At 32.6% G+C, this 25,069-nt stretch overlaps 2 protein-coding genes across 6 annotated transcripts; both read left to right on the top strand.

The window, feature by feature from the left end:
• The first annotated feature begins 10,257 nt into the window (after positions 1-10,257).
• Positions 10,258-18,101, top strand: LOC110639820 (serine/threonine-protein kinase PBS1). 5 transcript variants are annotated; one of them, XM_021790910.2, is made up of 9 exons: positions 10,258-10,507; positions 10,606-10,698; positions 11,330-11,779; positions 12,002-12,373; positions 12,980-13,195; positions 13,769-14,140; positions 16,873-17,116; positions 17,203-17,350; positions 17,436-18,101. In XM_021790910.2, exons 2-9 carry the CDS (start codon positions 10,668-10,670, stop codon positions 17,808-17,810), a joined length of 2,208 nt encoding a protein of 735 aa, XP_021646602.2. In that variant the 5' UTR covers positions 10,258-10,507; positions 10,606-10,667; the 3' UTR covers positions 17,811-18,101. The 5 variants fall into 5 exon arrangements, with proteins under 5 accessions (XP_021646602.2, XP_021646604.2, XP_021646601.2 ...); XM_021790912.2 differs by having other exon boundaries at positions 11,336-11,779; XM_021790909.2 differs by having other exon boundaries at positions 10,258-10,698.
• A 3,299-nt stretch (positions 18,102-21,400) lies between these two features.
• On the top strand, positions 21,401-22,433 carry LOC110639854 (putative pectinesterase/pectinesterase inhibitor 26). The gene has a single exon (XM_021790950.2). It carries the CDS (start codon positions 21,508-21,510, stop codon positions 22,309-22,311), a length of 804 nt encoding a protein of 267 aa, XP_021646642.2. The 5' UTR covers positions 21,401-21,507; the 3' UTR covers positions 22,312-22,433.
• The last annotated feature ends 2,636 nt before the right edge of the window (positions 22,434-25,069 follow it).

Genomic DNA, 25,069 nt, shown 5'->3' on the forward strand with positions numbered 1-25,069 from the left:
TAGAGTTGCTACAGATCCCCTCCCTAAGGTAGAAGGGTTAGTATGTAGTCCAAAAGGGTAAGAACAGAGATCACAAAGGAGAAGTATAATTGCTATTCCCTAAGTTCATCCTTAGCTTCTTAATGCTTAAGATAAAAGTATACTCCAAATAAAGTAAAGGAAAAAGGACAAAAGTTAGCATCGATAAATTATAGAATATGTATATATATATATATATATATATATAGAGAGAGAGAGAGAGAGAGAGAGAGAGAGAGAGAGAAAGAGAGAGAGAGAGAGAGAGAGAGATGGAGTGCGGTTCAAATGCAGTAGGAAAGATAACATGAATGCCAGTAAAAGTTTAGCTAGGGCAGTTAGAGGATCAATTCTGAGTAACATGGAGGTATAGATGACGTGGTAGGGATAGTGTAAAGGTATAAGTTTCTGACATGACAATCAGGTTCAAAAAGAAAATAGAGCTAAAGGATGGAAGAGTGAAAGTTTATATTTGGGTAAGATAAAAAGAGTTGGCTAATGAATAAACTGGAAAAAACATATTAGGATAAGATTAGAAAGAATAGAGCTAAGATACCGAGGAGATTAATGTGGTTCTAGGAAGGGTAAACGAGATTAAAAAAATAAAAGGATAGAGAGCATAGAAAAGGATGGCATTAGGAAGAACATTGTCAAGTTATAGAACCCAGAAGTACAAGACTTAGAGCAGGTCATAATTGATGCAGTGTTAGGAGCCTGAACCTAGAGCTTAGAGTTATAGGATCTGGATTAGACCTTATTTGTTTTTTTACCCCCAAGGTAGGATAATGGGGCAATGACTTAAGAACCCTTTTGGTTGTTGACAGTATAATGGAAATTATGTGAGGTGTGTGACCAAAGTAGGTAGTAACTGACTAACTGTTGAGCGTGCTGTGGTAACTTGAATTGTATTGTCAGATAAAGAAGCAAGATCAGTAGGAGTAAGTGGGATAAAAGTCAACATAAGGGATATAAATATACAAGATGATGGATAGTGTCACAAAGGCTTGATGTTAAAATTTAGAGTGGTGATCGATATTTTCGGTGTGATTGATAGGATAATTATGTAAAAAAAAAAAAGTAATAATAAATAAATAAATAAATAATAGTATAATAATATGTAGCAGAACACTAGTAAAGGTCAGAATAGGACAAGATAAGTATGAGTGTAATTATAAGATATTGAGAAGTACATGGATTAGAGGAGTGATTGTTGGTAAGATTAGAGCAGATCTGAAAGAATCGGTGAGTGCATTTATCTTCTATAATATAACCAAGTATAAGGATCATTGGACAAATAATTATAAGTATGGAAAATAAATGGAGAGTAAAAAGGAAATAGTAAATTCTAAGATGATATGTTAGGTAGGACAACAGTATAACAATAATAAATACAACCGATATCTTGTAATGAAGCACAATAATTATAAAAAAATAATGAAACTAAAAAGGGAGACTAAGGGGTATGAGCTAAACCTTGTTTGTCAAACAATGGTATACCATAAATGGTGGGAGAACATTTCTCCTTCTTTCCAAATTAGCTCGTGTTTTGATCCTAGGAGATTATGTTAAGAAAAGAGGTCGTGTCAAAGTGACCCAATTAATTGAAAATTTGATGGGCGTTAGCACATATCCAATATTTTGAGGCGAAAATGACGATAATGGTGTACCTAATGTTAAATACGACAGAATGATCAGAGAGGTGACAGGAGTTAAATCGAGCTAATTACTAGGGCTTACAACCCTTTTTAACTATAAGCTGGAGGAAGTGCTATTTGCTAATGAGTTACAGTGAATGAAATTGTTGCTAATGGGAAAAATTGAGGCTGAAGTTTGGAAAGCTATGGGCAGTATATGTGATTATATTAAGGAGAATGAACACGTGAAGTATCTTGTTTGGAATTAAGGCATGGCACATATTTCCCACAACCGTGTTATTTCATATGGAACTTATAATTTCTAGGGCTCCTATCCATCCAAGATGAGCAATTTTCTACTAAGGCTGGTAGGGAATGATAATGTTCTGATAGTTAAGTTGGAAAAGGGGATACAAAAATAATTTTCTATGGTTAATTCCAAGTGTTACATAATGTAAAGAATGTGCTGGTAGGAGTCAATCGTAAAGTTAGAATTCTCGAAGTAATGGAACTAGTAATCAAGATAAGACTAAGAAATGAAAAAAAAAAAAGTTAAAATTAATGATGGGATGGACATCCTTAAAGAAAAAGGTGTAAGGGTGAGATAGGACTAAGATTAAGGAATAAGCACAGCAGGTTGAAAAGATATCAACAATAGCAGAAATAGGAAAAGAAAGTGGATAAGATCCAAAGGACAGGAAGAAAGCTCGGTAGAGCTAGTTATAATGATGATGATGATAAGAAGGAATAAGTATGTTAGGAACACACTAAGAGATGTTTGAAACAAGTTATTATGAGATGATAGATGAAAGAAGTAGTGAAGCCTCGATCTAAGTGCCAATGTGTCAGAAGTAGGCCACATACTAAGAAGCTTTGGGAAGAAGTCTAGATATTTCCATTCTAGATAAGGAGTAGGAAACGATAAAGTTACATTAACTGGGTTGTCAGGGAATACAAATACATTTGTCCTATAAGGGAAGAGACCCAGTTCACTTTCCAATGTTGATAAATGGTACACTTGGCCCTTGGAGTAAACTCTACCTAACTAGTTACATAAGATGGATAGAGGTCGGTCTAAGTACCTTATTATGACTCAAAGTAAATTGGGAATTTGGAGTGTTATAAGGGATGCACTAGTGTTGACCACTAAGGTTATAAGATGAGTGAAGATCTCGAACAAGATGCCTATATTAGGTGCTACAGGAAAACTACTCATAGGATGCCTTATGATAAGGAACATAAGTCATGTCTTTTGGAAACATAAATTGTTGAAAAGGAAGAATAAGGACAAAAATCACTAAGAGATGTGTTAGGGCGCAAGCTAAACACCAAATGGATTGAAGTAAAGAGACATCAAGTCAAGTACAAAGAGGTATAGCGAATGCTTAAAATGTCAAAAAAATGGCAAATGAATAGTTACAAGATAAGATTCCTCTAGAAAGAGATGATGACAGATTGGACACTATAGTAGAATCAGAGAGCAGTAGAATGTCATCTATAATATACGAAGAGTTTGAAGAATAAAATATTTTACCAATCTCTACATAGCTGGAGGAGTAATGATTGCGCTTCTTATAATAATCTTCTTTTCTTTATCTTCAGTTTGTTCGAAAATTCGAGGACGAATTTTTCTTAAAGGGGAAAGAATGTAACAATCCAATTTTTCTAATAAATATATTTTATTTTTCTTTTATTGACCTGATAATCTATTGATATTTTATTTATGAATTTAAATTAATATTTTCACAATGCTAATTTTTGTTAAATGGGTATCATTTTGTTTTTCATATATTATTATTATTATTATTATTATTATTATTATTATTATTATTATTATTATTATTATTATTATTATTATTATTATTATTATCATTATCATTATCATTGTTGTTTTAAATTGAAAGCTAAAATTTCAAAAATGCAGCAGCAGCCCCCCCCCCCCCCCTTCCACGCATCCTTTCCCGATTTCTCCCTCCCCATTCTTTTCTTTCCCTTCTCCTCTGGCAAAAGCCCAAGCCGGTAGGCAGGACAACTACCCAGTGGCCACTGGAGCTGCTCCATACTACGAGAGGTGGCGCAGCGCAGGTCGATGAGAGAGAGAGAGAGAGAGCGCTTGAGTGAGTTGGAGGCCAACTCTGGCCATTGCGACATCAGACGGAGGTGGAAGACGTCGGCGAACCTTCCTGGACAGTAAGGACCCTAGTTCCCGGCCAAGCACGCCGGAATCCATGGAGTTTTCCAGCAAGATCAGGAGGAGAGAGAAAATGTTGGGCAGCGAGCATTCCAGCCATTTTTCTGGTGATCCGACCGTCAAATCGGAAATTTGAGACCATCGATGGACTCGGGACAGTGAAATCTTCGAGATAGGACTAGTCCCGCTCCTATTGGACATCGTTTAAAAAAAGCGATAATCGAACGGTCCAAATCGCTTGGTGAGATTTTCGCACTTTTTCGATTCTCAAAATTTAAAAATAATTTTATGATAATTATTAACACAATTTTGACTTAATTTATGTGCAATCAGATCGAGGATAACTCACCGGCGTCGGGATTGTATTTTCAGTCAGATTTGGCTGCCCTACAACCTGTCTCAGAACGTGATCGATATTATAGTTAATTCTAGCATTTTCAGACGTTCTGGACGCGTTCCAGGTGTCAGAATTGGCATAGGTAAACCCGAACTCCAAGTTGCTCATTTTCGGCTAATACTGATTTAGAATAAAATTCATAAAATATTCGTGGATGATCAAAAAATTAGAATTCCTTCTGTAATAACCTTATAATATTATTAATGACTGCAGGGCAAAATTTTAGAATTTTTAGAGCTTGTCTGAGTGAATTTTTATGAAATATCAATTATAGGGATTAAAACGTAATTTTTCAAGTTTATGACTATTGACTGTGTTGGGGGGCCCAGGAGGAGTTATATGACGTTGATGAGATGTGATTGTAGAAATTGAGATTTATAAGTGTTCTTTGAATCTTTTTACAGGTTGGGTAGGTCCTAGGTATAGAGGAAACTCTGCCGAATTTTCGGCATAAATTATGATGTGTTTGCCTCTTTAAATTTATTTTTATTTTAATTGATACTAATAAATTCACAATAAAATTAAGTAGATGATCAAGATCAACCATCTTCCTTCATCCAACCTCTACTATTGTCTCTGGTGTATTGTGAGTAAAATATTAATTTTAATTATAATTTTGATATTATTATATGTTCTAGCATGCCCATGCATCACTTATAAATATGTATCTATGTTGTTAAACACTAGGTATGTTTTATATTGCATTCATAATTGATGAAGTGCCATGGATGTTGTTTGTGTTAATTTGGAGCAGTGTGCGTGCGTTGGCATGTGGTATGGTATTGATATAGACAGGACGGGTAGACATAGCTTGAGAGACACTAGCTGGGACCCGATTCTATATGGATAAGTCGGGGCAGACATGGCTTGAAAGACACTCGCTGGGACCCCGCATTTAGTTTATTAAGCGAAAGTCCAGCTTGAGAGACACTTGCTGGCAGATGTTGGATTAAGAGAGCTGTATATAGGATCAACTTCCATATATGTACTGTTTGAACAATATTGGATGTGTGAGTGCTCCAAATTGTCTTTTTACTGTTATGATGTGATTTGTATAAAATTTATGATGATGTTACATTCCATTTCTTATAATGCATTAGCTTTAGATAGCTATAGAAATTGTGGTTAAAATTAGTATTTTACTCTCTGAGTCAAACGCTCATCCCTGTTCACCCTATTTTTCCAGGCTACAAGAGAATACCTCTTTTAGAATAACCTGCTTCTTTTCTCGCAGGTCATCAATAATTATTTAATTGTATTATTATTCTCTAAATTTGAAATTTAGAACTCCGCATGTACTAGTAGTAGTATTAATCCTGTCAGTGACTACATAAATTTAAGTTTTTGTATTAACAAATGAAAAATTTTTATGAGTTTTAAATAATTTGTAAATGATGTAACAGAATCGAGATGGGCTCCCCTAATTTAGATTCGCATAATTATTAGGTCAAGTTGGTCCGAAATAAAATTATAATAGTTTAATTTGAATTTTTTTATATGCATATTAGGCCTAAATTGTGGGCCTGGTCATGGGTTTAGTAATAATAAGGCTTACTACGGAACTCGGGAGTTTTAAACTGGTCCAGGTCCTAGTGCCGGTTCGGCCCATAGGTTGGGTCGTGATATTAAAAAAAAAACTCTCTTAATTGACATGGTAAATTTAAGAATTATGATATTAAAAAAATGTCTAAAAATTGAAAATAATAAAGAAAGTCTTGAGATTTACTCATACTTTCAGAGTACATATTCTCCTTTTAAAGGGATTCACTTTTCATAGTACTTGAAATTAATATAAAAATTTGAGTATAAGGTGCACTAAATTTTATTTCACCGAAATCACTTTATAAATTTTCGAAATATCATCCTCCCCTTATTTATCCTGACAAAAAACCCTCGTTGCTTTCTCATATTTTCTTTGTTAGATCTCCAAACCTAGGTTAGACCTGCAACATGTTATTTTCTCAAACCAGAGTCGCTTTCCTTTAACTGGTTTGACAAAATTGGAATTGAGCGTGAAGAGTCCATGGAAGTTGAGTTGAAAAAAACAGAGTGAAAAAATTCGATTCTCTTTCTTTCCAAGTTTGAGTCGGAGTTTTATCGAACAACTTGTAATTAAGACTGCTCAAGTTAGTCCATCATTGTCAAAGTAACCTTATTGCCTGAAGCATTAATGACAAAGCCAAATTAAAAAAAAAAGACGATGTTCTTGATGGTTCAGGGACAAGTATGACGTTGTTCATGCTGGGCTTGATGGTTGATAATTCGAGATTAGAAGTTTGAAATAATTTGCATCCCCCTCCCCCCTCCCAAAAGCCACCAATTTTATGAGTAAGAATTTTGAGAATCTTTTTCATACCAAGGATTCTTGGGCTCTCTTAGAGCACATATTTGAAAATATGTCTCATTTTTTATAAATAATTAAAAAAAATTAAATACTTATACTTAAAAATTCATTTGTTTCACGAAAATGTTTTTTATATTTTTTAATAGTTATGACCCTAAAAAAATAGTCAATAAAAAATATTTTTTTATCAAATAAAAAATTAAATTATTTTTTTTAAAAAAATAACATTCTCTTTTAAAAAATATTAAAAAAATATTTTTATTTATATAAAATATTTTCCACTGCTTTCTCATCTGCTCTGCTGCTAATGCAACCCATCTGTTACCTCGTGAGCCAACTTCAAGCAAGAGGAGGAGGATTCAAGTTCCAGAATAAGGTTTTTTTTTAATGTCTTGAGGTGTAATGGAACTATGGAAGAATTCCAGCGTGCCAATACGCATTTTGCGATTATAAAACAAAATCCTATGTGTTGGGAGGCAGTGTTACGTGTTAGGTATGCACAGAGAGGTCGAATGTTAGCTGACATGATCAAGCCCATGATTCAATCACCTATGACACCTGACAGACAATATGATATCCATAAGGTTGAGTGGGCCCATCAGGGGTAACTACAAATCTGAAACCATGATTCGTGTTTTCCTGTTATTTGCTTGATAAGGCTTTAATAGAATTTAGCTGCTTCATTTTTTTTTTTTTTTACAAGACTGATAGTATACCATATAGTAGATTATAATCATGTTAGCTATAACTTAATTGACATGAATCAAAATATATTTATAAAGAAAATAAATATATATATATATATATATATATATAAACTCAGTATTAGTAAAGTTTGAATTTGAAACCCATTAATTCTTAAATTTCAATTTTAATTAGTTTTAACGTTAGAATAAGGTTTTATTAGGTTAGTAGTAACTTTATCTGATTGACTTTCATTTAAATTTAAATATTTTATAAAAATTCTGAAAATTCTATTGTCAACATGTGGGCTATGTGAAATTAATCTTCAGTTGCTCATGTTGTTCTCTCTATAAGAGATTGAGATGATTTGGCTTCTATTGTTCTCTCATTCTAGGTTCATGGTCGTTATGCAGCTAGTGATTTAGTTCTTCTAGTTTCTAGACTTTGGTGTTGGTGCTTTCTTTGAGACCTTTCCTTCTTGCCTCCTATGATTTAGTTACAGATGTTTGCTTGGTGAAAAATGTTTGGCCTCCAATGGTGGAGTAGCACTGCATGAAAACAATGACAAAGCCTATAAGCTTCATTTCCGAGTTCTCTTTTCTTTGGATCGGGTTTCTTACCCTGAAGCCTCGAGTTTCTTGGCTAGGGCATGGCTCATATTATGTTACTCTGTCAGGCCTTTTGAGCTTTTTCTTTGCATTCACACATTGGGAGGGGCTTTGTATATAGATTATAGGCTGATTTTTGTTTATGCTTGTATTTGCCTTCGGTCCTTATTCAATGCAACTTTTGTTGTACGTTAAAAATAAAAAAAATTATCAAAATACAATAATTAAAACAATTAATTTCAAAAACTAAATGGCATATATTATTTTTAACATAAATAAAAAAGCAATTTGCTCCTTAAGTTTTCATCTATTTCTCTACTTCTTTTCTTCGTCCAACCACCATAATTATTGTCGTCAATTTCAAATAAAAAGCTATAATCGAAATGAGCATACAGGTGCCTTCAGTCCCACTATTTGCATCGTCATAAAAAATGGATGATAAATTTTTCAAGTAGTCAGTCAATTTTATTAATTATTTTATTATATTTTAATAAAATTATTATTTTTTATTTTTTTATTAATATTTATCTATTTATTATTATTATTTTTTTATTTTATATGATGTGTTTGAGCATGGCCTTAAATCATAATTTTTTTTTCTCTTATTAAATCATATTAAAAAAATAAAGAAATAAATAAAATTTATCTCAATGCTATTTACGCAAAAAATATTAAAAAAAAAATTCAATTATACCTGTCAAATATATATATATATATATATATATATATATATATATATATTAATTTAAAGCCACTTAATACATGTCACATAAGGTTTTTCCAGATATTCTATCAAATTTTAATACAAGTATTGGCCAATTAGTGAAAAAAAAAATGATTGATTTTATTAAAATAAATTAAAATATAATGATTAAAATAAAATAATGAGTGGTTATGAATAAAATTTATCAAAAATAAAAGAAGTTGGTTTGAAATTAATTTGGCGCTAAGATTCAAAAAAGTTTAAAATAGCAGATCGTTAAAATTAAATCTTCCAAATAAATTTAAAATTATTATCTAAATTAAAGCTTTGTATTTTCAGTTAAGCTAATTATCTAAATTAAAGCCTTTTATTTTCAATTAAGCCAACTATAATACTATTTGAAACTTTTACGAGCTCAAACTACTAAAACAGCCGGTTGTTCATGGATAATGAACAACATTGACTAGCAAAGTTAACGATTAGATACTGGCGTTAACGTAACAGCGAGCCATTGGAAGTCTTAATGAAAACATTTAAAAAATCTCAATTTTAAAATATTTTAATTATAATTAATAATAATAATAATAATAATTATGTATTACATTTTAAATATTTTTATTCTAAAATATTATACATAATAAATAACCTCATTTTTATAATTAAACTAAAATTTTATTCGCATTATTTTAAATATTACTTTCACGCATTATTTTTAATTTATATTTAAATTTAAATGAATATAGATTTTGATTTAAAAATTTTATCATTAAACAAATGCTATTTTAATTATTAATAAATTTTAATTTAATAATATTTAGTCTAATAAATAAGTACAAAAGTACTGTCAATGTTCCAAAAAAAAAGAACTTGGAATTAAAATGTAAAAAATATTTAGATAAAATGGAAATAAGGACAATAAATGCGGAGAGCAGCACGTACATGAAATCGGTGGTGTCACCTTTTTTTTTTTTACCAGAGTAGCGTCACCTTTATGAGTGAGTATGATTCTCCCTTTATACGTATTTTGCCAACATATTACGCATGGCATGGGATCCTCATCCTTTGCGTTTCTTCAAACGTCTTCGTCAAATTGATTGATAGTGAGAGATCCCCATTTGGGAGCCTCTACAGATTAATGGCTATGGACGATGCCACATCATGCCTATTTTTATTTAATTCCAAATATTATATTGCCTAGTTAGTTTATGGGTCAGCAAGATCTGGCCCGCTGGTCCTGGTTGATGTCGGATGAAAATGAAGATTACAATTAATTTTGATTGAAAGTTTGATTATTAATTTTAATTTTAATTTTAATTTAATAAATTTAAGATAATTTTAATTAAATTTATAATACAAATTTTGAAATCAATAAATTAAATTCCTTCCCTTTCAAAATTTGTTAAAATATTTTATTTATAAAAATTGAGCTCTTGATAAAATTAGATAGGGGTATTTATCTATTTACGAATTACGGTTAGATTAGAAAAATACTTCACAATTGGATAATTCAGATAGGACAGTCTATGAAAGGAACATGGACTGGCACCGCAGAGAATCTGGCTCATATCATGCGATAACCTGAGCAAAAGTCCATTTTTTTTTACCGTTAAGTTGTACTTTTCCGTTAACGGTGCACGTTAGACATTAATACATTTTCCCCTTTTCACACCCTCCATCGGATCAGAAAGCACACATAAAAATAAAAATATCGAAAACGAAACCTAAAAACGCCAAAAGCTTCTCCAGTACTGGTGACAGAGTGAAACCAACGATTTCTCCACCAACAGTTATAAAAACAAACATCTCTGTTTCACTCTTTCTCGGTATGCTCCACTTCATCCTGTTCTGTTTCTTCGATTCAACTCAGTAATGGAGGGGTTTGCGCTGGGTTATCAGCTCCGAGTTGCGGTTTTCACGATGATATCTCCGCCGTTGGTTCCTCCTTCAATTACTGTCATAAACAAGTCTTGCTTGTAGTGCTTCGTTTTTTCTTGGGATTCTTATGCTCACTACGGCTTTGATCTCGCAGTTGATTCCTTGAAATCTCACAGATCTAACGTGTAATTTTCTAATAATCAACGGGCGTCGGTGATGTCGGCGTTTGCAGTAGCAAATACCACTGGTAAATTTTTGTTTCTATGGCCTATCATTTCTATTAGCTCTTTTTACCTTATTTTTTTTTTGGCCCGTTTTGGTGTTAGTTATACGGAGTCTTTGTCAAAGATGTTTTTGGTGGCCGAGGGAATCAATTATGGAAATTGAAACTCACCTTTTATGAATGGTTTTCTAGTTATTAAGCGTCAGAATGGTGATTTAGGTTGAGTTGATTCATTGTTATTTTATTTTATTTTTCTTAATCATACTAATCTTGAGAACTTACCTTACCCTAATAAGGCTGTTATTGTTTCTCTAGAGTTCTGATTTATCTTGCCAAAGTAAGCAAAAGAAATTTTCGTTAGTCAGTTTTTTCTTATCAATATCTGCAACCAAAATTGAGGTAAATTTTGAGATGCTTAACATTATAAATGAGAGCACTAGATTGATTGACTAATAGATGTTGCATTCAATGTTAATTTTAGGTTAATGAGAGAGATGGACATCTGTAAATATGCATACAAGTGTGTTTGTTTCAATGTTTGTATGATTTTCTGGAGCCATTGAATTCTGGGCCATCTAAAATGAATTAATTCTCTATTACATCTGTTATGATTTCTTGCTCTTGCTAGATTGAAACTTTTTTTTTTTAATATGAGGTGCAGAAGTATCAAGAAAAGTCTGCAGTCTGTTGCTGCATCTTTTGGTTGTTTATTGTTATGTAATTCCCATTTCCGATGCCAGTTTGGCTGATGATCAACAATCCAAAGAACCAATAGTACCTCCAAGTAGAGCACCTGCAGCTTCACCAGCTATTCCTGATCTGCCTCTGCCAGCCAACCTGCCAATGTTTCATAAATCACGAAGAAAACATTTATCGCCACTTGGTGCACCATCAATCGTGGTACCACCTGCCAGACCTCCTAATTATGACCCATTAATAACTTCTGGTCACCCCCCTACTAGTTCACGTTTGTCAAAACCATCAATGAAGAAGAATGCTTTAGTGCCTTCTAGTGTTGGATTGATAGACATTGCACCAACGCAATCCAATGCTGGTGCAAATGCTACTGGTTTAGCTGAGCCACCTTTATCTCCTCATGTCTCTGGTAAGACAATCTCGGTCTAATTTTAGTTCTTCTATTTTTTATGCTTTCATTTTTCCTTCATAACAATTAATTAACAATGAAAAGTAAATGGAAGTGAGTGAGTTAAGTACTGCTTCCTACTCAAGCTACTAATGCAAGGGAATGAGAGTAGATAGCAAGGAAACTGTGAGTGTGCAGCATTTACCTTAGATATTGACTATAATTGATTTCTCATTTTGCCAGATTGTTGCAAACCTGACATGGTGGTGAAACGAGGGAGTCATAATTGCCATTGTGTGTATCCCATAAAGCTTGACCTTCTCCTTTTGAATGTTTCACAAAGTCCTAACTGGGGAAAATTTCTGCAAGAATTAGCTTCCCAGCTTGATTTGCTAGTTTCTCAAATTGAGTTGATCAACTTTTATGTACTCAGCTTATCAAGATTAAATATTTCAATGGATATTACTCCTCATACAGGAATCAGCTTTTCTGCCAGTGATGTGTCTTCAATAAATTCTTCACTTGCCTTACATAAGGTTCATTTTGACTCCACCCTCGTGGGTGATTACAGACTCCTCAATCTTACCTGGTTTGAGCCGCCAGCACCTTCCCAAGGTAAAATTTTCTTGTACTCTATTGCTTCGAGCATCTCAATGTGACCCTTGTAAGCAATGAGGTAGTTTTCTCAATCAGATATATTTTTGGCCATGACATTTACTTTTCTTGGTTGCAAGTAACTTGGCCTTATCTCTCTCTCTCTCTCTCTCTCTCTCTCTCTCTCTCTCTCTCTCTCTCTCTTTTCCATATTGAGACTGGATAGATCCATGGTATCTGTTTGTTTGTGTGTGCGTATTTGGGGGGTCGGATGATGTCCACATTCACACCCATTACTGCTTGCAGTTGCTATAATCATTTAAATTACATTATTCATTTCTATCTTATGATAGTTGGTAATAGCATGTGTAAGGGCCAACTTGGCTGGTTGGATCATCTAAATTAAGATTTGGATGTTGTGGTGCTAATATTTACTTGACAACACACACACACACACACACACACACACACACACACACACACACAGAGAGAGAGAGAGAGAGAGAGAGAGAGAGAGAGAGAGAGAGAGAGAGAGAGACAGAGACAGACAGACCAATATTTTCTATTATCATTAATTTGATTAGCAACCTTTGTGTATATTGAAGTAACTTGACATCTCATAAACAGCTCCTATTGTTGCTTCATCACCTGTTGTTGAAGCACCAGCACATCAATCTACAACTTCCACATCACTTAGTGCTTCAGGCAGAGGCAAACATTCAAATCTAATTCTCATACTCGGTATTGGTGCTGGCATTGTGATTCTCACCATAGTATCTGTGCTTGTAATTTGTTCATGCGCATTTCGTGAAGGGAAGCCTAAAGGATCTCCTAAAGAAAATGGTACGTATCTTAAATATTAGGCCAAACATTTTAATGTTGTTTCTCTGATTAAAGTTTGTCAGGAATCTTTGAAAATTTCAGCAAAACAAAAACTTTGTATCAGCTGTAGATAATACCTTTGAAGCTTGCATTACTGAATACATTATGCATGGCATTGAGAAAAACATCATTCAGATTATTATTATCATTGGTATTGGCTACCCCTCTCACATTTGGGACATATATATATATATATAGTCTCAAATTTGTAAATTGAACAGCAATGTTCAGTTTGTGAAACAAAACTTCATGGACCTTCTCAGGAACTTAAATTAAATGGTTGACTATAAGACTTCTTAGTAATAATCAATGGGGAATGATTTAGCCACCAATTTGGGACATATTTGCTATCACACTAGTGTGCTGTGCTTGATATCCTATATTTTAACTGCTGTTGGCTAAAGTACATCACATAACTGTAAATACTTATTGATGTTAGACGACTATTCTTATGCTGAAATTTTGAGTGTTTCTTTGTTCATTTCTTGTATATTTGACCTTTTCATTAATTTATTTTTTCATTTTTTTTTTCAGTGAAGCCAAGGACTGTGGATGCTGTTCCAGCAGGAGGATCTCTTCCACATCCGACCAGTACACGGTTTCTAGCCTATGAAGAACTTAAAGAAGCAACAAACAACTTTGAACCTGCAAGCATACTCGGAGAGGGTGGGTTTGGTAGAGTTTTCAAGGGTGTCTTAAGTGATGGTACAGCCGTAGCAATTAAGAGGCTTACTAGTGGTGGTCAACAAGGCGACAAAGAATTTCTAGTTGAGGTTGAAATGCTTAGCAGGTTGCATCACCGCAATCTTGTGAAGCTTGTGGGCTACTATACTAGTCGGGACTCTTCGCAAAATCTACTGTGTTATGAACTTGTGCCAAATGGAAGCTTAGAGGCCTGGCTACATGGTAATTATCTTAAAGCAAAGACAAGATACTGCTATCATCTTGGAGTTCATTATTTCCTTTTAATATGAATAACTTTCATGAAGATAGAATGTTGTTACTTGTTGGAGAAAAACAGATATTACCTATGTTACACTGACTAAGCACTCAGCCAATGGTTCACATATTGACATGATATAAACTCTGTGTGAGATGAAACATGCTTGTCTTTAGCCCATTGTGACCTTTTGCTTGAACTTCTTTTGGGCTTTGGATACAGTCTCTGAAGGAGCGGAAACATGAAAAATTATTAGATTAGAACATTGAATTCAAAAGTTTTCTTCTAGAGTCTCATGCATCATGCAAGATTAAATTTTTACCTATTGATTTCAATGTTCAGTTGCATATTAAAACTCTTTTAATATGTATTTAGATCTATATTTGCCATTTAAGATTTTTAGAATTAACAGATTAATTCATTAGAACCCTAGATTAAATCAAGAACATGTGCACTAACCTTTTGATGCACTGTAGTTGTGTTAGGTACCTTTGTGAAGCACCTAGGACCCCAGATGTTGTCCCTCTAGCTTGTCCACACCAATATCACTAATGGCAGCCCCTTGAACAGCTTCTCAAGCCTTTCCAATCAATTAGAAATTAAGGTTTTGCCTTTAGAGATGTTATAGATGTATATAGGACACTAGAAATGATTTCTAGCAATTTTAATTCGAGAGAATGTTTGCAATTCTCTTTGAATTGATGAGAGATGAAGAAGAAGAGAGGAAGAGGAAGAGGAAGACAAGGGTGGCGGCACCTCTTTTTGAGAAAATCATATTACTCTTTGTTTTTTCATCCTTTCCTTTATATAGCTAGGCCATCACTTAAAACCCTTGCTACATGTCATATTCTGATTGGCTCTTAGTTTAATTGATCCAATCACATTGTGCCAAGTGTCAAACCTAGATTTAATCTTGACTTTAATCATCTTACATGATTAAAAGACAAATGACAAGCTTATGTGTAGTGCCATGTGTCACCATCTCATGGTGCATGGTGACACATGTCACTCTGTGAAATGACCAAATTACCCTTGTGTCTTAATTTTGAGTTCTTAACCCAAAATAATTATTTCTCTTCTTCTAATCAATTTATATCAAATATAAATTAATTAATTAATCTCTATTAATTAATTTCTCTAAATTAAATTCATATTTAAACACTTTAAATATAAATTTAATTTATACTATACATCCAATAATCTAGATTTGGTTTCAAGCTATGCTAGGGACTTTGCAATCTAATTGCAAATCAAACCTATTTAATTAATCAATTAAATTATTTAACTAATTAATTAAATCATATTTAACTTGGTGATTACTTGTGCATGTGTGTGACTCACTAGGCTCATTACTAATTGGCAATGAGATATGATATTAACTCTTAATATCATTAGAATTCTTTCTTACCATAAATGATTTCTCTAAATCATTTTAGGCCCCTCATAGATTATGGTCAACACCTAGCATGGCATGCCATAGCCACCCAATTAGTAATAAGGTTTATCTTAAATAAACCTATAATCATATGTTACCATGCACTAGAATCTTTTTGTTACAAAATCCCAATTCAAGTTGGAGCCATGGTTTATGTCAAACCCCATTTGCTATGAATAGTATGTTCTCTTTTAATTCCAGTTCTTGATTAAAAAGATTTTCTCATTAGAAACTCTTTTCTGATTAAATCTATCTGTCCTGGCCAGGAACTTGAAACATCGAGAACAATTAAATGAACATAGGATTTTATCCCTATTTACTTAGGGTAACAAATTCCATCTTGATCAACACTTACCTCCATATATAACTAGTAGGAGCTAACACATGTCCATATACCCATACAAAGTACGAGTATGAAAGTAGTATCAAACTCAAACCACCTATATAGAAGATAACTGTGTTATCTCAGGTCTAAAGATTATATGCACTGATATAATTTATGACAATACATTGATATGCTTGTCATAAGTGTCACTGGTTCGGCCTACTTATCATGTATAAGTGCCTATCATTTTTGTTATATGGCATGAGACTCACCATTCTATCTTATTTACGTTTCATATAAACAACTTGGGAACAAACATGATTACAATCTTTCTGGATAAGTCATGTCCTTATTGTGAAGTATCATTGATTGTGAATTAATTTATGATACGTTGTACTAAAAATACTGTCACTCATATTCTTAACAACTTAAGAATAGAATTTCTAATAAAATATCAATGAACCTTTTCTATTACACATAAATATATTATGTTAACGGAAAAGTGAAAATGCTTTTTATTATTAATAAAACATGTACAAGATACATACTAAATGATATGCTCTAGGGCATACTACTAACAATTATCAGCAGTAATGGCAAGAAATTGAAATTTGTCCATCTATAGTTTGACTTTCCTTATTAGTGGTATATTTGTTGAACTTGGACTAGAATTATGGGCTTGGTGAATATCAAGCGGCGTAATGATGTAAACCAAATTATACATGATAATAATAATACTAATTAGCAAACATGTAATCATGTCCATATGCAATTTTTTGGATTATTGTGCTGCCTGAAGATCTTAATCCTAACATGTTGAATCCTTCATGGCATATTACTTAGCACTGGGCACTTGCAACTGAGTTCATGCAACATAGGAATTTCATACGCAATATTATATAGTACACAGTACTGATGTTGCTCTGATTTTGCCTCAGGTCCTCTGGGTCTAAATTGTCCTTTGGATTGGGACACCAGAATGAAGATTGCACTTGATGCTGCAAGAGGTCTTGCATACCTGCATGAGGACTCACAACCTTGTGTTATCCACAGAGACTTCAAGGCATCAAATATATTGCTTGAGAACAACTTTCATGCTAAAGTTGCTGATTTTGGACTTGCGAAACAGGCACCTGAAGGGAGAGCAAATTACCTTTCTACTCGTGTCATGGGCACATTTGGGTTAGTCTAAGTCTCAATCTCTACTCTTCTTAATCTGTACTTGTTTATTTTATATAAGGTCCTTGAGAGAATGGCATTATTTTTAGGTATGTAGCCCCTGAATATGCTATGACTGGACATCTACTAGTAAAAAGTGATGTTTACAGCTATGGAGTTGTTCTCCTTGAGTTGCTGACAGGGAGGAAACCTGTGGATATGTCACAACCATCTGGGCAGGAAAACCTTGTCACTTGGGTTAGTAGGCTTCATATTATTAAGATTCCTTTATCATATAAATAAAACACTGCCAGATAACGGAGTTGAGTTGTATTGATTTCAGGCCAGGCCAATTCTTAGAGACAAAGATAGGTTAGAAGAGCTTGCTGATCCAAGGCTGGGGGGAAAATATCCAAAAGAAGATTTTGTACGGGTTTGTACCATTGCAGCTGCTTGTGTTGCCCCTGAGGCAAACCAACGACCCACCATGGGTGAAGTGGTCCAGTCACTCAAAATGGTGCAGCGTGTCACAGAGTATCAGGATTCCATGTCAGCCTCCAATACCCGGCCAAACATGAGACAGTCATCAACTACTTTCGAGTCTGATGGGACATCTTCGATATTCTCTTCAGGTCCTTACTCTGGTCTAAGTGCTTTTGATAATGACAACATGCCTCGAGCAGCAGTTTCCTCTGAAGATCTTCATGTAGGACGATGAATGCTTTCAAAGGTAGTTAACCTGGATCCTTCGCTTGATTTGAAAAGCCTTCTTTTGATAGTCTAATACTACAATGCAAGGAATTGGATAAATTGAAGATGACAAGGTATTAATAGGAATTCTTTCTGGAAAGGGAATAGAATGATGTCACAGTTGGGATTGGTTGGTGGGAGGTGGGAAGACCACTGCAAATTTTCCTGAAGGCAGTGGTTATTCTTTACATGGTTGATAAAATTTTGTATATATACTAGCTTTGTTTTATTGGATTGCCCTTTTGGGGTTCTTGTTTAATGTTCCTTTCTTGCATCACTGTTATTTCTTAAACCCATGCAATATTTCCAGGTTTTCCTGTCCTATTCCTCATGTCTGTTGTCTTTGTTTCCCATTCGCATTTTAATTTTCTGGAGTGGAGTTGCCTCTAGGGAGAACTGACGGATTTTGTTCTCCTATTGCATCATTTTATTACTTTGGATTTGGAGACTTATAGCAAGTTTCCTATTAATTTTAGCTGGTCTTTTAAAAGAATTGAGCTAGCACGTAAATGTCTATATTCAATGTTGTGTAGCAAACATACATATATATATATATACACACTTTAGTCCATCTGTATTTTTCCTGTCAGTAAAAACACTTTACTCCTTCAAAATCCTTATCTTTTGTATTCAAGGTAGTACGAGCCACTATGATATTGAATTGAAACAACGAATATCTATACAGTAAAAAAAAAAAATTAGTGGCACGACATTTTATTAGAGTTTCTGATAACTTTCTCAATTTCGAAAATTCACTCCCTTGTCTCCCTCTCTTTCTCGTGCATTGAAAAAGGGAAAAAAAAAATATGGTTGATGTCATGTAGCATAATTGCATAGGTTGGAAATCATTTGTCTAACGAGTTTGAGTTGTGTTTTGTCAATGGAGATAACTCTTTGACGCAGGCAAAAATTTGCAATATGGCCTGTATGGTTTAGCTTTTTTTTTTTTTTTTTTGTATGGTTTAACTTGAGGGCGAGAATTCATTGAACTTCCCTCAAGTTAAACAACATTGGCCATATTTCAAATTTGCAACTGCTTTCTCCTTTTTTTTATCAATTGAAAGCTATCACCTCTCATGTTATATGGCCAAACCTTTCTCTTACCTATATTGAGCCTGAAAATAATTAGAAAAACTCTCTCTATGATTGATGTGCACGAAAGAAAATGGACATAATTACCCTAAAAACTAGAGAGCAAATTGCCTGGTAATTAACCAATAAGCATTTCCCTCATTTCCCCATTTAAATTCCAAAATCGTGCCTCCCTTGCAGGCCGAGAAATTAAAGATCTTCTTCAATCAAATAGTTAGAGAGTGAGAGAGGGATTCAACGAAAATAAACATGGAGCAGTAAGTTCATTTTCTTTCTTATCTCTTTCTCCTGCTGTCTTCTTTCATTCTCGGCACCTTCGCCAGCGCTCGGTCCATCACCCCAGCTTTATGTGCAAATGGAATCACTCCAAGCAGAGCAACCTCAGACTAGTCCATATGTGTTCACTGGACATCTTACCCCGAGACACCGATACTCGGAAGCAGTTAATAATTACCTATCTACATTAGTCACCACCTTTTTATCAAAAGAATGACCGCCGATAAGAGAGGCACAGATCTCTCTCTCTCTCTATTTTTTTTTTTTCCTTCTTCGTTTTCATTGCCTGTGCCCGGGCGACTTTAATTTTAATCAAAAGAAAAAGACTGAGGAGATGATGGGCGCAATTTCTTCTCTGGTTTTATTTATTCATCCATTCTTTTATAAATTAATATATAAAGTTCCTTTTATTTTATTCCATTGGAGTCTCGCTTTCTAAATGCATGGAATTATTTTTTCTCAATCGAAATCATGCCTCAGAATCTCAATCAAGAATATTGCCTTAATAAATAGGCTTAACTAGCATTGAATCTGTGTGTTACGTGCAATAAGTTTTATATATTATCCAGCAACGTAACTTAACAGCAACTTTAGCTCTGAGAATGTGCGTACAGCGTACGCGCATTGCTCATTGAGATTTTTTTTTTTTTTTTTTTTTAAAGAGGTTCATTGAGATTTAATTTCATAGTTCGAATGTGCATGTACAATTATAAACTTATAAGTTATAATGGCAGTAATTAACGAAGTTAATTTCACAACAAGAAAAGAAAAATGACATACACTAGCTAGGTTTTAAAATTTTCAATTGAAAGTTTCAGCTTCAAAATTTGCTATTTTTCTACATTATTGACTCATTCTCCTCGCCAGAATTTTCTCCTTGGTATATTATTTAATTTCTCCATCAAATAACATTATGTTAAGAGGGTAATTTTGATGTAACAATATATTATTCGGATTAAGCTTTGGAAATACCCTCTTTACAAAGAAAGAATAAGGCTGCATATGTCAATTTTCTGAAGGTCACCTTTTTTTTTTTTATCAAGAACATTATATTATATCATATTATATAGATTTAGATTGCAAATTCAAGTGATAGTATAGGAAATTATGGTCTTTTTTAATTACTATTGATAAATTTTTAAGAGAATACTTATAAAAATTTAAATCTCTCTTTTTTTATATATATAATCAATAGCATATCATTGAGCTACTAACTTAATTTTCTCAAGTGCAGGAGTATGATAAATATTTCAGGATATATTTATTTCATGGAAAATAATTTATATATATATAATATTTTTTATTTTCTTCATGAAAATAATTTTTGTTATTTGGTTCAATATTTAGCTGATAGTATATATTTATGTTATGTATATATAAATATTTTCATATTTTAATCAGATTATTTAAGTTTAAAAAATAAAAAATGATAAAATATTTTTTATTGTTTATTTTTTAATATTTTAAATGCTATAAAATATAAAAATTATTTTTTAGAAAAATACTTTTCATAAAACAAACGAGCTCACAATTATAAGAGCAAAAAATTAATTATTTTAGGATGGTACAACATATAATAATTGTTTTCTAGCAAAGTAGATGTAATGACCGACCCTTACATGAATCATAAAAACTGATCCAAAAAATTAAAAAAAAATATGCATATATATAAAATATAAATAAAATAAAAAAAATTAATAAATTTTATGATAAAAATCACTGAACATGGTAGTCTATTGGTTAAATTAATGAAATGGCCTTGTCTTATTCTGGTTCAACTCTCCACACTAGCATGATGATTAAATATTTTCTCTATTTAAGAGTAAAATGGGAAGCGACGGCGAGTAAGCGCCACTTGATTTCCGATGACCCTGATTTTCGTTCTAAAAGGGCTATAGCTATTATATTAAAAGAGTCCTAATTTTTTACGGTTAAGAAAAATATAGAAAAATCTCATTTAAATATTAATTTAGAGCTGGTAAATGTGGTGAGCATAAATAGCTTGGTATGTAAAATAGTTGCAGTAAAAATTAGTGAGAGAGCCTAAAGGAATTATTGTGTGCATTCATAGAGCACCGTGCCCCCTTTATATAAAATCATGGTACCCTCCCCCTTAATGTGGAAAATTTGTGTCTGAGGTTGCATTGTATAATTAGCCGAGAGCCTGACATGCAAATTCGCACAACCATAAATCCTTCCGATCATCCCATTATATATTGGTCTAGTTTCTGTAAGAAGCACTCCGCTCTTCGTTGTCTCTCTTTTAGTCTTTTATCATTTGAATTCATATAATAAAAATGAAAGAGAAGAAGATGATGGAGCTCAATAAGTCCATCCTCCTCCTCCTCATCTCCTCTTCTCTTATCTCAGCCTTCGCCAATGGCCAAGATGCCTCTCCTGCTCCGTCGCCAGCTGTGATCTCCTTGATTTCAAAAGCGACATCGCCAAGGCAATCCCCATCTTCCACTGCCTCCGCACCATCACCATCCCAATCTTCATCCTTGTTTGCATCTTCTGATTCAAAATCTGTTCCCGCTGAATCCCCATTGCCTCCAGCCACTAGTGCAAGAACTAATGCCCCAGCGGGAGCTGCAGAGGATTCTCATGAAGGCTTGCCCTTGTTATTTCCGAACCCATCGTCTTCCGGCAATCCTGTTCTGAAGAAGATATGCGACTCAACCGATCACCCAACGGAATGTCTGACTTCCATTACTCCTTTCCAAACAGGAGAATCCGATCCAGTTTCGGTCCTGAAAATGGAGATGCAAGCCCTCCGTCAAGGTTTCAAGAAAGCCATCGCCAAGGCCACGGAAATAAACGACGATCCTGCCGTAGCAATCGAAGTTAAAGGCTGCTTGGACACGTGTCTTGAGATATATGACAGTGGGCTTTATGACCTCGACGATGCCCTTGAAGCTATCAATTCTCACGACATTGATAGGCTTAAAACAGTACTTAGCGCCGCTGTATCAGATATCGAAACATGCGAGGAAGCCTTCGAAGAGGAAGGCACTGGAGATTCCCCAATGAAGGAGTTTGATAAGGAGTTGACGACGCTAGCTAGCAACAACTTGGCCATTGCCAGTGCATTGCTCCGCTAGATCATATTTAATCAAAATTATTATTATTTTTTAATTATGATTAATCCTGCCTTATCAAATGACAAGGAGAGCCATTAAGCAATCAATTCAATTTGTTATTAAGCAATCAATTCAATTATCAATTCAATTTGTTTCATGCTCTGTTTTTATTTTACGAATTTTTTTTATTTAAATTTAATTTATTATAAATTAAAAATATAAAATATATAATAAAATTTAATTATTAAATTGAATTCGTAATAAACACGCTAAATATTTTTTTTTACTCATATGAAATTCCTTTTAGAAAAATAAAATTAAGAATTAAATAATGGAAAAAAAGGATAACAGGAAACCTAATATAATCTAATAAATAATTAATTAAAATTTAATTAAAATAAAAAAATAAGATTATTTAAAAAATTAAGAACGAAATAAGTCATAGTAGAAGAAAGTTGAAGTTGTCACCAAATGTTTGAAGTAAAATTGAGGATTGGGCCTTTCCAATTTGATTCATTCACTCGCATGTGTCGATTGTTCTGCTCTTTCGATGGAAAAATTTTATCTAACTTTACTTTCTAAATTTAATATATAAATATGTAAATTTTATTTATTTTATATATAAATTTTATTTTATATATATATTTATTACGTATCGTATATAAATAAAAATTAATCATTTTGTTTTTTATTATGTAAATTATTTATGATTCTATTTTAATAATATGATTTGATATTTTATTTTAATAACATGATTTGATATTTAATTTTTTATATTTTGTATTTTCAAAATTTTATTAATGATAAATTCCTAATTAGTTATAATTTTATTTTAAGTATTAATAAATCAAAATTTTAATAATAATTGGTATAATTTTATATTTAATAAAAAATATAAAAATATATTATTTAATTTTAAAATTTAAAATAAATTGATTAATATATTATTTTTTGTTTTTTTATCAGTTAATATGTACCAATGAAAGGATAAAAATAGTAAAAAAAAAATATATACATATACATGCGACATAGTGAATTTTGAAGTATCATAATTAAAATTCTTAGATTCTAAATATAAAAAATAATCTTACGAGTAAATGTTTAAATTTTATAAATATTTTCAATGAATAATTATTTACAAATATTAATATATTTTTAAAATATATATTTAAATTTATTGTAAATAATGACAAAATCTAAACATTTTATAGTAATTTACCTTTTTCTAATTCAGTAAAAAATTTAATCAAAAAATAGTTGATTTTTAAATATATAATATGATAAGTAAAGCTTTACAATGACTACAATTATAAATTTAAGAATTTTAAAATCTCATTCGATGTATTAAAAAGAATTTTATGTATCACCTCGAATTTTTAAATAATTATTTTATGTGTAATATATGAGTTTTGTCTGTTTTGAAGGGCCCATATGGGACCGTATGATTTTGATGATATATGAATTGAGGTGTATAATTTAAAAATGTTATTTGAATATTTTTGCAGGTTGGGTAAATCTTAAGTACAAAAGAAATTTTATTGAATTTTCGGTAAAACCTAGATTGTCTTTAACTTTTTCAAAGTTTTATTTTAAGAAAATATTGATCAGTTTGTAATGTAATTATTTAGGTGAGCCAGACCAGCATTCTTTCTCCACCCAACCGCGCAGTGACTTGTGAAGTACTGTGAGTAGATATTTATTTTATTTATAATTTCAATATTATTATATATTCAATGCATGCTCATATATCACTTATAAATATATGTATATAGTTAATTAGTAGGTACACCTTGTGTTGCATATGTAATTGATGACTTGTTGTATATATTGCTTTATGGCAATTTGAAGCTATGTGCGTGAGTTTGGTGTGTGTGCCGTGTATATGGATGTAGGTAGGATGGGTAGATGCGGCCGGAGCTTGACTCTCTGGGATCTGATCCTTGTTATGGATAAGTTGGAGTAGGCATGGCCCGAGTTGATCTCACTAGCTCTCGCATTTGGATATTAAAAGAAAGTCCAGCTTTGAGTTGATATCGCTAGCAGATGTTAGAACTAAGAAAACTGTATAAGGGATCAACTCCTATATATATGTGTGTGAGTATGGTTTTGACATAGGTGTGTAAGTGCTCTAGATTGCCTTTGGTGTGAATATGACTTGACTTGTTTGAATTGTGTGAAGATATTGCACTTCATTCTTAAGGATGCACTAGACTTAGATAGTTATAGAAATTATATGTAAAATCAATATCTTACTTTATGGGTCGAACGCTCACTCTTATTAACTATATTTTCAGGTTACGGGAGGACTTTTCTTTGTCATTAACCTGTTTTCTTTCTCACTAGTTCATTAGTTACTATATTCATATTCCGTGTTGTTTATTTTGAAATCTAGATCTCCACATGTATTAAAAATTTTTTTTTTGATATGGGATTGTAAAAGAATATTTATTTTGAAATTATAAATTTATTATTTGGATGGTTAAGTTTATGGCAGGACTCTGTCCAGTTCATTTATTGAAATTAGCTTGTATATGGGCTTCAAGGTTGAGCTAATTAAGTTTACTACGGACTTTGGAAACCTTATGCTAACCCAAGTCCTAGTGACGGTCTGGCCAATGAGATTAAGTCGTGACATTTTAAATAATTATTTTTTATATGAAAAGATTTTCGGTAGCTAAAATTTGAAAATTATAAGATAAAAAGTTCTCATTTATTTTTTACATAAAAATATAAAAATAAAGTAAAAAGACTATATCACATAATAATTTTTTAGTATTTT

This window comes from Hevea brasiliensis, chromosome 9 (assembly GCF_030052815.1).
Source record: "Hevea brasiliensis isolate MT/VB/25A 57/8 chromosome 9, ASM3005281v1, whole genome shotgun sequence".
In the NCBI taxonomy this organism is placed as follows: Eukaryota; Viridiplantae; Streptophyta; class Magnoliopsida; order Malpighiales; family Euphorbiaceae; genus Hevea; species Hevea brasiliensis.

Excerpts from the sequence above, each read along its gene's own strand:
- LOC110639820 (XM_021790909.2), top strand. The coding sequence starts at position 10,668 with ATGTCGGCGTTTGCAGTAGCAAATACCACTG. Across the intron at positions 10,699-11,329 it reads TGCAGTAGCAAATACCACTG|GTGCAGAAGTATCAAGAAAA; the intron begins GTAAATTTTTGT and ends TTTTAATATGAG. Across the intron at positions 12,374-12,979 it reads GCCGCCAGCACCTTCCCAAG|CTCCTATTGTTGCTTCATCA; the intron begins GTAAAATTTTCT and ends TCTCATAAACAG.
- LOC110639854 (XM_021790950.2), top strand. The coding sequence starts at position 21,508 with ATGAAAGAGAAGAAGATGATGGAGCTCAATAAGTCCATCCTCCTCCTC.